At 45.3% G+C, this 18,116-nt stretch overlaps 1 protein-coding gene across 1 annotated transcript in view; it reads right to left on the bottom strand.

Annotated features, from left to right (window-relative positions):
- Positions 1 to 18,116, bottom strand: part of LOC126260860 (sodium-coupled monocarboxylate transporter 1-like) — a 107,929-nt gene that overhangs the window by 37,572 nt on the left and 52,241 nt on the right. The window contains exons 6-7 of the mRNA XM_049958273.1: positions 12,580 to 12,734; positions 6,698 to 6,838 (exon numbers count right to left, since the gene is read on the bottom strand). Coding sequence (XP_049814230.1) covers positions 6,698 to 6,838; positions 12,580 to 12,734 — 296 coding nt within the window. The remainder of the gene's footprint in view (positions 1 to 6,697; positions 6,839 to 12,579; positions 12,735 to 18,116) is intronic.

Raw genomic sequence — 18,116 nt, forward strand, 5'->3', positions numbered from 1 at the left:
TCCCCTTGTTTTCAGCCGTTTACAGTATCAGCACTGCAAGGCCACACTAGTTTATGTCACAATGTCAGATCAATCAGTTATCCAAACTGTTGCTTGAAAACAAATATTTCCGTCCGTTTTCTGGTACCATACGTTAGTCTCGCCTCTCACAGATACCCCTCCGCTAGAGTTCCTTGAGACATGACTATATGTCTCGTTGAAGTGTGCAATGTCCGTGGCGAAGAGGCGTGGGGGAGAGGGGCATTTCTGTACATTCGGTCATCAAAGTTACTTTTTCATACTCTCAGGGATCCTTTACCGCAGTTTTTCCTCATTATTCGAAATTACTTTGTATAATGCAAAAAAACTTCAGTTTTATTAGGTACTGCAAGGTATGAGTTCCAGAATTTTGGAAACAGTAATTTTTTATCCAGATAAACTGATGCAACCGTTGATTTGGAGATTATCAATTCGTAGCAAATGGAAAATCAGGAAGTTTCAGACAACGATAAACGCTGTATCTCCATCGTCAGAACGAGGAGTTTAATAAATCAGAATTTGGTGCAAATTATTACGCAGGGCACAATGTCTTTGGGTGAGACATCATTACACTCTGCTACACGATGGTGCCTCTGCGTACCTTTCTTCTACTTGAAGTGTATGGGGTACTTATTATCGCGCGAAGTTCATATAATATCACGGCCCGAATGAAATCATATGGAAAGAGATGAACATTCAGTACTGAACACAAGACAATATGACCTCGTCTTGACCTGTGTAACTCCTAATAACGCAGTCGAAGACGACTCCGAACCTAATTACTAAATGACGAATCAAGAAAATACTCTTTCCTTTGTTCTCTCCAGGTAATGGTCACTTTTACAGTGGCGGTACTGTCGAAGTTGTTCATGTAGCCCTTGATGCCACTGCACTTTTCTTCCTTTTTTTATTCACTTAGCTGCCCTTATTCCTATGCAGGATCGTTATCTATTTGTGGACAAAGCAAAACAACCTTTCAGCAAAGATTTGTTTGTCTATCAATATGGTTTCATTGCCGCAATAGACTTTTAGACAATATCAGAGAGGTATACATTTTTCTTTGACAACTGATACTTTAAATTTTGGGAGAACAGTACTTTTCAAGGTAGCTCTCATTCTCCTTCCTGTTTGTAATACGTCCGACCGCGGCTACTTTCGCCAACGCGCCGCGAGCGGCCGAGCCGGACACCCTGGGGCGAGATCCCGGCATCTTTGTTTGTGACCCCGGGTGCAGCAGTTCTGCAAGGACACAGCGGGAAGCCGGGGCGGAAGGTCGCACCTCGCTCAAGGAGGATCACGATGCAATGGGCCTGTCTGACAACAAGAGAAGCGTGCCGTGCTGAGAGCTCATGGACATCTGTTGTCATTAGGACGGGACACCAAGAATGTGCGCGCGAAAGCATCTGAGTTCTTCTGACCCGGCGGCAGTCATTATACCTGCCTTAGAATGCAGGGATGCGCCGACAATTCGAGCACCCCCCCCCCCCCCCCCCCGGGCACAGGGAGGAGTGTACCGAAAAGCGCGGGGAAATGGCGCAGGGAGGCGTGTGAAAGAAGCCAACATTCTTAGGAAGATGTTTTCCTCGACAGTGAGGACATTCCTTATAAATCACAGCCGCCGGCAGTTTTTGGACGGAGCCCAGATATGAGTCTGTCCAGAAGTCCCGCAGAAAGAGCGGTTATAAAGGAGTGTTGTGTAGCTGCACTCCCAACAGCCTCAGAATGCGGGAAAATATCTTAAGAACTTGATATCGCGAGAAAGATGCCAGTTCGCGAGGCACGCGCCATCCCACACTAGATTAGAAATTTCCTCCCCGCGCGGAGAGGTGTGGCGGTGTAACCGCGATCTGTCATTGGGCTGCAACGAAAATTTCGTCCGCCAATGACAACGCCGAAAGGAAGAATATTTCGAAGAGGAGTTGAGCTGACAGATGGAGGAGAAGCGAGAGGGAGAGTCCTGGAGACTCCGCGGAAGCAACAACGCGGAGGTCGTACCTGGGACCCGCAGCAACGCCGCGATTGCTGATGAGGGCAGCCGACTCGCGCAGCAAAGCTCCGAGGCGACGTGCCGCCGACAGCACTACACGACGAACGATAACGAAGAATGGTGAGACGATTCGTCTCCTCAACCTTCCCCTTAGTAACTGAGTCGTGTCTACGCCCAGTCAAATCGGCCCTGAGATTTATAATTTTGTTTTGGTTTGTGTAAACAGCACGAAAATAAATATATTTTTTTCATGTTTTGATCCTATAAGCAGTCTTTTACATTCATACATGAACCCCTTAATTTCGTACCCTTTGTGTGTGATTTCATTTAATTACACAGCTCTACAAAATAAATTTTTTTTTCGTTGCCAGGGAAGTTTGAACGAAAATGGGATATTGTTATGATACTCATTCCGAGTATATTTGTACTTGTTCCAAATTGGCTCTGGTTTTTGAGATATAGGTTATTTGTGGAAATGAGAGTTTCATGTGGATAATATCGACTGCAGGGTCCATATATGGTGTAATGTATTTGCTACCTGCTTTTTAATTAGTGATATTGTACTATCTTTATTAAACAATTGTGCTCAGGGAGTGCATCTGTGTGGTTGAGGATTACATCATGCAAACATCACACTGTCAGCATGTGTTCAGTCCTGTTGTGCGGTGCGTGTGTTGAAGATATTGAGGGTTGTGCAGATTTGAATTCGGCGGTACTCGACATTCATTTGTTGGCCGAGATAATCCCCGCAACAGCCGATAGGTAGCGTTCAGTGTAAACAAGAAAAATGGCGATGGTCGAAAGTCACACACATGTGCAGTGCAGCTTCAAGGAGATAGAACCTTTTCATCGTGACGTAGCAAATAAGAGGTGAGTATTCATTTCACACAAAACAATTAATGATGTTTGTTGGATGTGATTGACATGCAAATACAAGAAAGTTCTGCATAATATGTAGTATTTGTGCAATTTTGTTTTAGGAAAACATGAGTTCTTCACGCCGTCTTTGCGTGAACCATCCAGATGAGTTCTGCTACATTTGTGGTGAATACGTTCTTCAAAAGAACAGGAAGAATATCACTCCTTTTGTGAAGGAAGCGTATCTGGCATATTTCGGAATTAAACTTGGAGATCAAGACAAGGCGTGGGCACCCCATAAAGTTTGTAAATGCTGTGTGCTGTCACTGAAGCATCGGCCTGGAACAGTTTTGTCGCTGTTGTAAAATGTTTTTTGGGCAATCATAAAGCTCCCAATTACGAGGAACTGGTCAAAAACATGCTCACTAACTTTCAAAACTTAGGAGCTAACATGAGCATAAAATTGCACTTCCTTCACAGCCACTTGGATCGATTTCCTCGTAATCTAGGTGATTTCAGTGAGGAACAAGGAGAGCGGTTCCATCAAGATATGAAAGGAATAGAGGAAAGATATAAAGGAAGATGGGGCAGGCATATGATGGCAGATTATTGCTGGAATCTGCAACGTGACTGTTCTGAAGAGACCTATAAAAGGAAAGCGTGCAGGAAGCGGTTCGTCATGGACGGAAAATGATATACTTATAGAGAAACTTTTCAATTATGTTTTATACGTGGACAAATGCCTATCAGGTTTTCATAGAAGCTATTTATAAAGATTATTTTCTTTTTTCATTGTAGTTTGTAGCAATTTTTTCTAATTTTTTGAATAAATCATGCATTATCTCAAAAACTAGAGCCAAACTGCATGAATGGTTGCTATATTCGTCCTCAGCACCACTAACCCATCCTAAAGCCACTCAAATATCCTTGGCAAGAAAATGAGTGTTGACCAGTGTTATTGATATCAATCAATTGTTGGCTCCTAACGTGGAGCAATCGCATCAGTCATCCACTCGTCATTTCATGTCCGACAGCAGAGAGAAGATATTCACAGTTCAAAACATTTGTGACGCCCAATGTGGGGAGATCCCATTGGAAATGCTTATGGTATCTCATGTCATAAAATAGTTTCTCGAGTTCACTACATGCTTTTCTGTTTGATCCTTTGATATCGCAGATAATGTAGTTTGTTAAAGAGGCCAATAGAGATAAACAACGATCTAAAATCAAGTTCATGCTGTTATACTACTGCTCCAGTAGTAACTACAAATCATTAACATAGATCTTTTATCAGCCAAGGTGTTTCAAAGACGTTTCGGTTATATAGCGATGATTCATATTGTCTGTCGAAAAGGTGAACTCCATGGTTCTTTTAAGAATTTTCAACATCCTTTATTTTGCAGAAGACTAATCAGTTTTGTTCTGAATGCTTGATACGCTGCAGAAGGACTGGATTTCGGTTGAATGCAGGGTGAAAGTTATTTGAACTGACAACCATTGAGAGGTTGCACAGGGCACAGAAACAAATATTTTTTTCTAATGTCATAGTCTCCTATGAGGATTTTGCAAACCGGTAGAGGAAAGTTTCTCTGGATGAAAATTAATTAAACTAAGAAACTCTGGGAGATTGCCTGTGACAATGAAAGCACTTTTTTAATGGGTTCTTTATTGCCAAGGGACAACAAAGTTAACACAACATAATTACTTCATTTGCATTAGAGGTTCAAAATTGCCTCCACTGATTTGTAAGCAAAAGCTACAACGGTGGGTAATGTTCTATCTAAAACAGTCAAAGATGGCAGGAGTGTCCTCAAATCCCTAAAGACACTGCTGCTATCGGGCAACCAAATCCTCTTCTGATTCAACAGTGGTTTTGTAAACAACGTTGCACATCTCTCGTCACACAAAAGAGTCCAGGGGATCAAACAGAAAGCTGAGTAGGCCATGGAACAGGACCACCATTGCCAACCGACTTTTCTGGAATCTGGCGGTTCGAGAATCGACGCACAGGACGACTGAAATTTGCCAGTGCTCCGTTATACTGGTACGACATACGTTGCCTTGTAGCGAGAAAGACGTCATCCAGAAACTCTGGCAATGCTCTGGCGAGGAAACTGTAATAATGCCTGTCATTTCATGACCCAGTTAGTAGATACGGCCCAGTTAAACAGACACCACCAACATGTGCCCACACATTCACGTAGAACTGCACTCGATGAGCGTGATTAAATATGGTATATGGATGAACCTCACTCAAAACATGCAAATTGTGGATGTTTAAGACCCCACCTCATCCGAACTTTGCCTCATCTGTTAACAGCACGCAGGTCAGAAATATAGGATGCATTTGAACCTCATTCAGGTACTACAGTCAAAACGGCGCTCTGAGTGGATAATCATTTGATTCCATGTTGTGCACATGCTGTAAGTGACAGGGATCAACAATTGCTCATGACTGACATTTACATTCGTTTGATTTTTCCTCATGTTATGAGCAATTACACGAGTGCTGAGAGCTATTAAACCCTCTACCGAAAAAAAAATGCTCATAGGTAGTTATGAGACTAGAGGAAAACGTTTGCTTTTCTGTTCCTTGTAACCTCAATGTCGCGGCCCTTTATTGTTGGAAACGAACTTTTTTTTTTAAATAGTGTATATTTCAAACTCTAGTGTCTACCCAGGAATTTGTAGCCATAATGTAATTCAGTACAGTATGTAATGATGTAAGCTTATTTGTCCGTCGCTGACATACAAGACCTCAAACCTTCTTTCTTTCCAGTCTGGGCAAGCTGTGCAGTGACTAGATTACATGTAAAGCTTACTGGGACAGGGTAAATGCTAGCTACAATGAATTCGTTAATTAGATTGTAATACTGGCATTTTAATTTGATATTTCCCACAAGTGACAAAATTTACAAAAAAAATGTGAATTTCTTTGTCCACCCACACACTCCTGGGAATGGCACATTAACAATTTGCAATTATGCGCCGCTGTTACCAACAGCTACGTTGATAAATACTCAGTACCTCGCAAGGATAACTACCAGATCAAGAATATTAGGTAAGTTGTTGGAAGTGGTTAAGCGTTGGTGAAAATCTCGCTTCTGAGCACACAAAGAGCTCTAACCGCAGAACTCTGCACGGAACACGCGTTGGTGCAGTGCTGCGATACAGACCGTATATCTCCCTTCGAAGGCGATGGCCAAGAAGCCGTCTCCAAGTCCGTACTGATCGATGGCTGAAGGCGAAGTCCCCTCTCTCCACAGTTCTCCCGTCTCCCAAGCATACCAAAACGCGGCGGAAGAATACTCAGTTTCGGCCAATGTCGAACGCTGTATCATCGCCGAAATCCCTCCAGCGGCATTTCTGAGATGTAGCCAATGATCGAGTAGGTCATATTGCCCCTAGGCAAACGAAATTCCCGTCTACGCCATGTGTGGCCCAGCACAGCTGGCTCCGGATGCCGGGCTATCCCCAAAAGCGCCGTATTGTTCCGCGTTTCCGGTGCCCGGGTGAGCGCTACGTGCCGCTCACGGCGGCCCGGCGAGCTACGGCCAGCTGTAGACTTTATATTCCACAATTCTCAACCTCCGCCACTTTTCACCAACGCTTTAAGTTAGTGGCTCAATTATGCAGACATGCAGGGAATACTGCTGGAGAGTGCATCATGTTTGTCATAATTCAATAGAGTCATGAACTGATGCCCTTGCCAATCCATTAATTATTAATACTAATGTTGGTAAGCTAACGTGTAAGTGCCTATGCCCTGGCACCTTACAGTGAATCATCGTGGAATGACTAAAGCTACAATACACTTTGCCGAAGAATACTTACTTCCGAGCAGCTGCCATGGTGGGCAGCGACAGAAACTTCTGTACCATCCCCTGGTTGATGGTGCACCCGCCTACCCAGGAAGCTGTAGCGCCAAACACCACAGTCCAGAACGAGCTGCGGACGAATGGGTCCGGAGTCATCCTGTGGACAAAAGAACACCTCCAATCCATTGCTACACTTATTACTTCCCACAAATTCCACCAATGTTACTCGTAAGGCAGGAAAGAAACTAACACCAAAAATAAGTGAAATATGTTGATCTTACCATACGACATTCAGCCGGCCGAAGTGGCCGTGCGGTTAAAGGCGCTGCAGTCTGGAACCGCAAGACCGCTACGGTCGCAGGTTCGAATCCTGCCTCGGGCATGGATGTTTGTGATGTCCTTAGGTTAGTTAGGTTTAACTAGTTCTAAGTTCTAGGGGACTAATGACCTCAGCAGTTGAGTCCCATAGTAAAAAAAAAAAAAAAAAAAAAAAAAAAAAAAACGACATTCAGGATAAGTTGATGGAGAAACCAAACAACCGAACAGTCCTGGCGTACAAGTGATACGTTGTGCACCTTATGGATGGGCCACATTTTGCTCAGTGATTGGTTGGTTGGTTGGTTGATTCGGGGGAGGAGACCAGACAGCGAGGTCATCGGTCCCATTGGATTGGGGAAGGTTGGGGGGATGAAGTTGGCCGTGCCGTTTCAAAGTAACCGTCCTGATGTTTGCCTGAAGCGATTTGGGGTAATCCAGGAAAACCTAAATCAGGATAGCCGGGAGTGGCTTTGGACCGTCTTCTTCCTGAATGGGAGTCCAGTGTGCTAACCACTGCTCCACCTAGCTCGGCTGCCATTCTTTCTAATACACTTTCTAACTCCCTTCAAGAAGATACCTAAAACTCGATCCAGTAGGTGTTGATCAGTTTAACAGTTTAACCCACCTATTCTTCAATTACAGCGTTATGACGCTTTCATGCCCCCACAAGAAAAAAATCACAAGAGAACAAGTGTAATCATCTTAGTACCCGCGGCGCGTTAGGCAAAGAGAAAATGAGGAGCAGCACCCTGCTGGAAATGATAAACTCTTCATGACAATCTTTCATGACTATATTCGGACTTCACTATCATTGTTACGTGGTTATCCTTAAAAAATTAGGTGCGATTACAACAGCGGCAACTACGGGACGCCAGAAAGTCTAACGTACGAAGTTGTAACGCAATGACTTATTCTAGCACATAACGGAAGTGTCGAGGCCACAGATTCGCTCCAGACCAGTTATCACCATAAAGGAAGAGAGAGTAATAAAACTAATTCTTTAATTCTGATCACAGATTCGAACTCCCAATAAAATTCCGAGTAACTTGGTAACAAACAGAGACCGGTCGGTCAATTAATTAACAAGTCGTTACCAACTAATACTACTAAACTAATTTTTCCAGGTACGCAGAAACTACCGAGGTAATGTCTACATAGAGAATCATCCGTTGGGGGGGGGGGGGGGGAGGGGAGGATAATTTTGGCACTGTCCGTTAAATTAATAGAGAAAACGCACAAGATGGCGAAATGTAGCATTGTTACCTGGCCGTTATTTTGAATCGTCGTTGAGGCCAAGCTGTGGCGGACACATACAAAGCCTCCAGAGTTCAGGGTATCCGCGCCAGTTCGGGCTATCCAACCCGAAGGCAAGAACTCTGCTGCTTCAGTAGACCAGAACTTCAGGAACGGTTATACCTGCCACTTCTGTTAAGCTGGCTACCAGGATATTTTTGTATACAGTGAAAGTGCAATGTAGTTCGTCTACCGAACCTTTAAATAGTCTTACGAGCAGCTCTCCACCACATTTCCTTGCAGTTACTAAAGGTGTCGACATTGTGAGGTTCATCGTGCAGGAGCGAGCGTCATTTTATGGCAAATGTTGTCTTTTATTACCTCGGGAGCAGCCTTGTGTTAGCTATACTCGAGTTGCTTTTGATGGCCGGCCGCGGTGGTCTAGCGGTTCTGGCGCTGCAGTCCGGAACCGCGGGACTGCTACGGTCGCAGGTTCGAATCCTGCCTCGGGCATGGGTGTGTGTGATGTCGTTAGGTTAGTTAGGTTTAAGTAGTTCTAAGTTCTAGGGGACTTATGACCTAAGATGTTGAGTCCCATAGTGCTCAGAGCCATTTGAACCATTTGCTGTTGATGTCTGTAACAACGAAGCTCGCTGCAACTACGATGGTTGCGTCTGTGCTGTCTTTATATTTGCACCGGTGCTGCAAATCGACATGTAGCGCGGTAGGCTCTAGTCCGACCCCTGTTATTGTGACTGCGTTCTTGACTCACGGCTATCTTGATTGTTATAGTGATACATATTAATCCATTTTGCTCTCTCTCCAGGGGCTAGCCTTGATACTGAAGACGTTATTGTTAGTGTGAACTTCTTTTGACATGTCCTACAGCAATGTTCTTCTAGTGGCTGCTTTATTGTGAGTGATACATTAGGAAACTTGTAACAGGACTATCTCTCATTTACGTGTCCATTTCTGAATAAATGCATTGCCATACTTCCATTGGTCTGTAACTTCCCTGCTATCCCTTTAGTCACTTCTTTGCTAGACGACGGAACACCTGCTGTAAGAAACGAAGTCCAACGGCTGGGACACATCAGTAGGTGAGCGGTCTGCTAGCGAACACTGATAGTTGGTACTATCAGTCCAGACATGAGAGATGACAGAGATTGCAGCACAAGCTACAGCTAAATCACCCAGTCAACCAAAACACATGCTAAAAAGTGAAGAAATGGTCGTTCATTAACTATTCAAGGCTTTTCACTAGAACTAAAATCGACAGTTTTCTTTTTGTTGTCTGCTCCTCTAAATAAACTGCTCCTCATCGCTTAGGGACACTACTACATTTAAGTGTTCGCAAAAGTTTCTCGTTTCAGGGAGACCCTACCACTGATTTTCTGAACTGCCGGCATTTTTTAAGTGCTGTGTCATCCGAACAAGACACATCTGTGGCAAAAGCACCACAGGTGCAAAGAAGCGAGCTGGTGCCACTGCCATAGAGACTCGCCACTTGAGCGAGTTCCACAAGTGCCACGAGTGGCGCTGAGGATGAAGACATCGACGTCGCCTCGGCCACTTTCCGGCCTAGTACAATCAGCCAGTGACCGAACGACAACGGACAGAAGCCTGTTCGGAAGACAGAATAGCAGCTCTCGCCCATTTGTTATAGATCATCGTCTACGGCTAGCTCAGACAGAGAATATCGTTTAGTGAACTCTTGGAATTGAACAGATAGTTATTGTAATTGCATTTTTATGTACTGTACTTAAGCCGAAACAAGGCCCCGGGAGTAGGCAACATTCCATTAGAACTACTGATAGCTTTGGGGGAGCCAGCCCCGACAAAACTCTACCATCTGGTGAGCAAGACAGGCGAAATACCCTCACACTTCAGGAAGAATATAATAATAATTCCAATCCCAAAAAAAGCAGGTGTTGACAGATGTGAAAATTACTAAACTGTCAGTTTAATAAGCCATGGCTGCAAAATACTAAGACGAATTCTGTACAGACGAATGGAAAAACTGGTGGAAGCCGACCTCGGGGAAGATCAGTTTGGATTCCGTAGAAATGTTGGAACACGTGAGGCAAAACTGACCCTACGACTTATCTTAGAAAATAGATTAAGGAAAGGCAAACCTACGTTTCTAGCATTTGTAGACTTAGAGAAAGCTTTGACAATGTTGATTGGAATACTCTCTTTCAAAATTCTGAAGGTGGCAGGTGGCAGGGGTAAAATACAGGGAGCGAAAGGCTATTTACAATTTGTACAGAAGCCAGATGGCAGGTATACAATTCGAGGGGCACGAAAGGGAAGCAGTGGTTGGGAAGTGAGTGAGACAGGGTTGTAGCCTATCCCCGATCTAATGCTACAAATGGCTCTGATCACTATGCGACTTAACCTCTGAGGTCATCAGTCGCTTAGAACTTAGAACTAATTAAACCTAACTAACCTAAGGACATCACACACAACCATGGCCGAGGCAGGATTCGAACCTGCGACCGTAGCGGTCGCTCGGCTCCGGACTGTAGCGCCTAGAACCGCATGGCCACTCCGTCCGGCATCCCCGATCTTATTCAATCTGTATATTGAGCAAGCAGTAAAGGAAACAAAAGAAAAATTCGGAGTAGGAAATAAAATCCATAGAGAAGAAATAAAAACTTCGAGGTTCGCCGATGACATTGTAATTCTGTCAGAGACAGCAAAGGAGCTGGAAAAGCAGTTTAGCGGAATGGACAGTGCCTTGAAAGGAGGATATAAGATGAACATCAACAAAAGCAAAACGAGGATAATGGAATAAAGTCGAATTAAATCGGGTGATGGTTAGGGAATTAGATTAGGAAATGAGACACTTAAAGTAGCAAATGAGTTTTGCTATTTGGGGAGCAAAATAACTGATGATGGTCGAAGTGGAGAGGATATAAATTGTAGACTGGCAATGGAAAGGAAAGCGTTTCTGAAGAAGAGAAATTTGTTAACATCGAGTATAGATTTAAGTTTCAGGAAGTCGTTTCTGAAAGGATTTGTGTGGAGTGTGGCCATATATGGAAGTGAAACATGGACGATAAATAGTTTGGACAAGAAGAGAATAGAAGCTTTCGAAATGAGGAGGTATTGAATAGACTTATGGAGAAGAGAAATTTGTGGCACACCTTGACGAGAAGAAGGGATCGGTTGGTAGGACATGTTCTGAGGCATCAAGGGTTCACCAATTTAGTACTGGAGGGCAGCGTGGAGGGTAAAAATCGTAGAGGGAGACCAAGAGATCAATACACTAAACATATTCAGAAGGATGTGAGTTGCAGTAGATACTGGGAGATGAAGAAGCTTGCACAGGATAGAGGAGCATGGAGAGCTGCATCAAACCAGTCTCCGGACTGAAGACCACAACAACAAAAACATGTACTGTGATGTTTAGCTACGATTATTTGCACTTAGCCGTTGAGGGCCTTTACTGTGTTACCTTTCTAGTAGTTTTGCACACTTCTTATCCAACTAGCAAACCGTTCAACTCATTTGTGTGACTTTGATACTAATTTGTTGTAGTGTTGTAAAATCTTCGTTCACCTCTCCTGTTACCCGACCCTGGGGCAATAGTGGCAGGGAGAAAGCGTATTAGCGGTGTACTGCACCAGAAGCCGTTACACGAATCGTAACAACAGTTGCAACTCGATCTCCACAGCAATGGTGACGAGGTCTTCAAAAAACTGGCGACGAGGGTTTAGAAGACTGAGAATTGAATTTTGAAACGTAAATTTTTTCTCACACCCGCTGCTCGTCCGTAGACGTCGTACATTTTGAGGTGTGGATCATCTCTGACACCAAATGACAGCCTCCCTCAAAACGGCGGAGTTTTTAGGTGCCCTCGCTTCTCTATCAAGATCTGGGGTGTTAAAAATGTTTCATTTTTTCGGAAAGCTGTAACCCATAGTAGCTTCCTCATCTGGTACTCGAGAGCTGATTTTTTTTTAAATTTTGAGTCATCATTCTTCTGACTGATTTGATGCGGCCCGTCACGAATTCCTCTCCTCTGCCAACTTGTTAAATATTACTCGCGTTGCGACTTGGAGCTGTGTGATAGAAATGGTGACGAAATTCGCTGAACTGAAACGACTGACTCATCATTTACGGCATAGGTATTGTACAGTAACACACGATGCTCCGTTGTCCACTATTCTATTGCTGCTGATAATCCCTGAAGTCACGTATGCACCGTTTCCTTCCAGAGCTCACAGAAACCAGTTTAAAAAGGTCCCTATCCTGTACGTCACCGCTGCATTAAAGTGAGACGTTGTTTTGGGTTGCTTCGTCCCGTTACTCGGTGACAGTCACGATGGCGACAGTACTTACACGAAGATGTCCGTGCGCCCGCCGTCGCTGGCCGCCTGCCACACCTGCGAGAAGCCGCCGGCGCCCACCAGCCCCATGACGATCACAGCGATGAAAGCCGCTAGTGTGACGCCGCTCTGCAGGAAGTCAGTCCACACCACCGCCTTCAGGCCGCCCTGCGACATCGACTTAAACCCTCAGCTGTTGTTGTATCACATTTCACAGCAAGAAGAAAATACGAAATCTGTCCAAAAGAGAAGCAAATTTCTTCAAGACTCTGTAGCCTAGACTAGTAACCAAGTTCTTGTTCTGTAACGATAGATGCTGAAGAAACGAATTGAAGTTTGTGTCACGGCCAGGACATGTACCCAGGCCTCTTGCTCAGTCCTCAGATGTGCTAGACATTACACCATCGGAGCTGTGTAGCTAACACATCTGTACGGACTACCAGTTCAGTGCCATCCACAACCCGAACTTCAGTTCAAGCCTTCAACCTATTTTCCCCTTCTAAAATCGTCACTATTGCTGAGGCTCTACAGTACTGGAATAGCACCCCTACTTTGTATGTAAAGGGGAAATCCGACCTGTGCCTTAGGTGTAGGAGATCTGATGAAATTAAATTTTTCTTGAGACATATGAGTTTTATCTTCATCCTCGATATTGGCAGAAACAGAATAAATACACTACTGGCCATTAAAATTGCTACACCAAGAAGAAATTCAGAAGATAAACGGGTATTCTTTGGACGAATATATTATATACTAGAACTGACACGTGATTACAATTTAACGCAATTTGGGTGCATAGATCCTGAGAAATCAGTACCCAGAACAACCACCTCTGGCCGTAATAACGGCCTCGACACGCCTGGGCATTGAGTCAAACAGAGCTTGGATGGCATGCACAGGTACAGCTGCCCATGCAGATTCAACACGATACCACAGTTCATCAAAAGTAGTTGGGTTGGGTTGTTTGCGGGAGGAGACCAAACAACGAAGTCATCGGTCTCATCTGAGTAGGGAAGGATGGGAAAAGAATTCGGCCGTGCCCTCTCAAAGAAACCATCCCAGCATTTCCCTGGAGGGATTTAGGAAAATCACGGAAAACCTAAATCAGGAACGCCGGCCGCGGGATTGAACCGTCGTCCTCCCGAATGCGAGTCCAGTGTGCTAACCACTGCGCCACCTCGCTCCGTCAAAAGTACTGACTGGCGTATTGTGACGAGGCAGTTGCTCGGCCACCATTGACCAGACGTTTTCAATTGGTGAGATATCTGGAGAATGTGCTGGCCAGGACAGCAGTCGAACATTTTCTGTATCCCGAAAGACCCTTACAGGACCTGCAACATGCGTCGCGTGCATTATCCTGCTGAAATGTAGGGTTTCGCAGGGATCGAATGAAGGGTAGAGCCAAGGGTAGTAACACGTCTGAAATATAGCGTCCACTGTTCGAAGTGCCGTCAATGCGAACAAGAGGTGACCGAGACGTGTAACCAATGGCACCCCATACCATCACGCCCGGTGATATGCCAGTACGGCGATGACGAATACACGCTTCCAATGTACCTTCACCGCGATGTCGCCAAACACGGATGCGACCATCATGATGCTGTAAACAGAACCTGGATTCATCCGAAAAAATGACGTTTTGCCATTCGTGCAGCCAGGTTCGTCGTTGAGTACACCATCGCAGGCGCTGCTGTCTGTCATGCAGCGTCAAGGGTAACCGCAGCCATGGTCTCCGAGCTAATAGTCCATGCTGCTGCAAACGTCGAAGAACTGTCCGTGCAGATGGTTTTTGCCTTGCAAACGTCCCCTTCTGTTGACTAAGGGATCGAGACGTGGCTGCACGATCCGTTACAGCCATGCGGGTAAGATGCCTGTCATCTCGACTGCTAGTGATATGAGGCCGTTGGGATCCAGCATGGCGTTCCGTATTAACTTTCTGAACCCACGGATTCCATATTCTGCTAACAGTCATTGGATCACGACCAACGCGAGCAGAAATGTCGCAATACGATAAACCGCAATCGCGATAGGCTACAATCCGCCCTTTATCAAAGTCGTAAACGTGATGGTACGCATTTCTCCTCCTTACACGAGGAATCACAACAACGTTCCACCAGGCAACGCCGGTCAACTGCTGTTTGTGTATGAGAAATCGGTCGGAAACTTTCCTCATGTCAGCACGTTGTAGGTGTCGCCACCGGCGCCAACCTTGTGTGAATGCTCTGAAAAGCTAATCATTTGCATATATGACAGCATCTTCTTTCTGTCGGTTAAATTTCGCGTCTGTAGCACGTCATCTTCGTGGTGCAGCAACTTTAATGGCCAGTAGTGTAAGTTAAAAATTTTAGAAAAAGGCTGAAGGCGTGAAGTTTGTGGTGTGAAGGGCATTGTACTAGTGTATTCTGTGCATCCGTGTTAGCCATACTGCTACCGTTGTGCAATGGCTAGCATATCTGCCTCGTAAGTAGAAAACCTAGGTTGAAGTCCTGGCTGTGGCACAAATATTAATTTCACTTCTTCAGCTCATATCAATATCGAAGATAACGGTGAGACTAATTCGTCTCAATGAAAATTTAATTTCATCAGATCAATGAAGTTCTTGTGGTACAGGCTCGTTAATAATGCTGTAGCAACAATGGTAAGAAACGTTCAGTGGAAATAAGTACACGAAATTACACTCATGAGCCAAAATATTATGCCCAATTGCTTTATAGCCCGTTGGTCTACATTTGCAACACAATATGGCAGTGATTCTGCATGATGTTGACTCTAAAAGTCGTCATAATTTTCCATGCGAATGTGGTTGGTTGGTTGGTTTTGGGGAAGGAGACCAGACAGCGTGGTCGTCGGTCTCATCGGATTACGGAAGGATGGGGAAGGAAGTCGGCCGTGCCCTTTCAGAGTGCCGGCATTTGCCTGGAGTGATTTAGGGAAATCACGGAAAACCTAAATCAGGATGGCCGGACGCGGGATTGAACCGTCGTCCTCCCGAATGCGAGTCCAGTGTCTTACCACTGCGCCACCTCGCTCGGTTGCGAATGTGGCACTAGGTGTCTACGCACAGGTCACGCAGTTCCCCTAAGTTACGGATCGGCAGTTTGTGGGCGCAAACACGGTGCCGTATAGCGTCACAGGTATTTGTCGTCGTGTCAGATATGGTGAATTTTGTAGCTTAGGCGGCATCGTTTCACTACGAATCTAATCAGACAACTGCACCACATCTATGGCCTTGTAACACGAACAGCTATTCTGCCAAAGGATGCCACTACCGTCACGGAAGACTTCAAGAGTGAACGAATAATGTCCACATTGTTCACAGCTGCCACGGTGCCTTTGATTATTACCATAGTTCACATAGAGGCCCAAATGGATGTCCGACCTACTATAACACCGTCCCGACCGTTCTCTTCGTCCGTGGAGCGTTTTTCATTTCGAGCTCCAATTCCTCTGGAAGACAGTGAAACCGTACACGATCATCGACCGAGTGTAACAAGAAACGTTGTTCAACCGAACAGGCGATTCGTTTCTATTGACACACGGTACAATCCTAGATGATTGCATGCCCACTGCGGTCGGATGACATTGAGTCAACTTGGAAACAAGTAGTGGTCGTCTGCCGAGGAGCATCCTGTTCAACAATGCATGCTAAATGTTTGCCCCGAAGCGCGCCAATTCCATCATGGTACTCTGTTGTCACGTCCACCACACACAGCCGTTTTGCTTCCCAGAATGGCCAAGCACCAGACGTCCACATTTTGTGATAAAGCATGACCTTGTAAGCTACTCGTGGTTCCACCCATCTTCAGCCACCTTCCATACATGGTAGCGACTGAACAGCCGAGCAGTTTCGCTGTTTCCCTGGTGATTGTTCCCAGACGCTGGGCCATAACAATCGGCTTACTAAGACACAAGGGAATTAATGACATTTAGGTGCTAATGGGCACTGACCTACAGCAATGGGGAAAAGTGAAAATTCGTACCACACCGGGACTCCAACGCGGGTCTCCAGCTCACTATGCAGATCCTCTGACCACTAATCCATTCGGACACAGTGGTCATCACAGCTGCCCAGGTTACCCTAGCATGCCTCCTGTCAAACCCAAATTCACAACTTATCCACACACAGCTGACGTGGAGCACCCGTCCATTATCTCATTACTCACTGCGTATCGCCGATTCCATCTAGAGTTACAGCGTCGTGTTCCTTTGCAGTGAAGAGATCAAAGGCCAGTCTCGCCTTAATTACATATGTGGTGTCTGTTCTTTCGGACTTGTCCGAAAGAAGTTATGCAAATTGGTCTCAAATCGATTTTCGTACAGGTACCGACGGGAAACGCAAAACTGTAAACTTTGCCGGCCGGTAGATAAATGTGTGACGCTGCAGCTGTCAAGGATAGTAAATAGGGACAAGCCGATACCAGGGCATAAAGTCTTTGCGAATTTCACTCCACGTACTCACTTTGACAGTAACCATACCTCGCAGACAAACGCGCGAACTGTATACGCAAATGTGAGCTTTTGAGAGAGGACTCAAAGAAACTGACTGGAGTAATGGCGAATCGCCCAAAATTTGAGTAGGAGCGTTGCCACTATTCGACGACGTTGGCAGAAAAGGTTGAAAACAGCGTCAAGAAGGAAGCAATCAACTTAGAGAGACGGCAAAACGAGAGGACTGAGCAATCGCCGAAGAGGCAAACAGGGCCCCAGCTTCAACATTATCACCATTGCGACATGCAACAGGTGCTTCAGTAACCTTAAGGACCATTACTGGGTGGCTCACAGGTTACCCTAGCATGCCTCCTGTCAAACCCAAATTCACAACTTATCCACACACAGCTGACGTGGAGCACCCGTCCATTATCTCATTACTCACTGCGTATCGCCGATTCCATCTAGAGTTACAGCGTCGTGTTCCTTTGCAGTGAAGAGATCAAAGGCCAGTCTCGCCTTAATTACATATGTGGTGTCTGTTCTTTCGGACTTGTCCGAAAGAAGTTATGCAAATTGGTCTCAAATCGATTTTCGTACAGGTACCGACGGGAAACGCAAAACTGTAAACTTTGCCGGCCGGTAGATAAATGTGTGACGCTGCAGCTGTCAAGGATAGTAAATAGGGACAAGCCGATACCAGGGCATAAAGTCTTTGCGAATTTCACTCCACGTACTCACTTTGACAGTAACCATACCTCGCAGACAAACGCGCGAACTGTATACGCAAATGTGAGCTTTTGAGAGAGGACTCAAAGAAACTGACTGGAGTAATGGCGAATCGCCCAAAATTTGAGTAGGAGCGTTGCCACTATTCGACGACGTTGGCAGAAAAGGTTGAAAACAGCGTCAAGAAGGAAGCAATCAACTTAGAGAGACGGCAAAACGAGAGGACTGAGCAATCGCCGAAGAGGCAAACAGGGCCCCAGCTTCAACATTATCACCATTGCGACGTGCAACAGGTGCTTCAGTAACCTTAAGGACCATTACTGGGTGGCTCACAGAAAAGGATATGCGCTCCGGGCGACACTTGTGCCGACTACCACTGGCCTTCGTAGACTG

The sequence above is a fragment of the Schistocerca nitens genome, chromosome 5 (genome assembly GCF_023898315.1).
Source record: "Schistocerca nitens isolate TAMUIC-IGC-003100 chromosome 5, iqSchNite1.1, whole genome shotgun sequence".
Classification (NCBI taxonomy): domain Eukaryota; kingdom Metazoa; phylum Arthropoda; class Insecta; order Orthoptera; family Acrididae; genus Schistocerca; species Schistocerca nitens.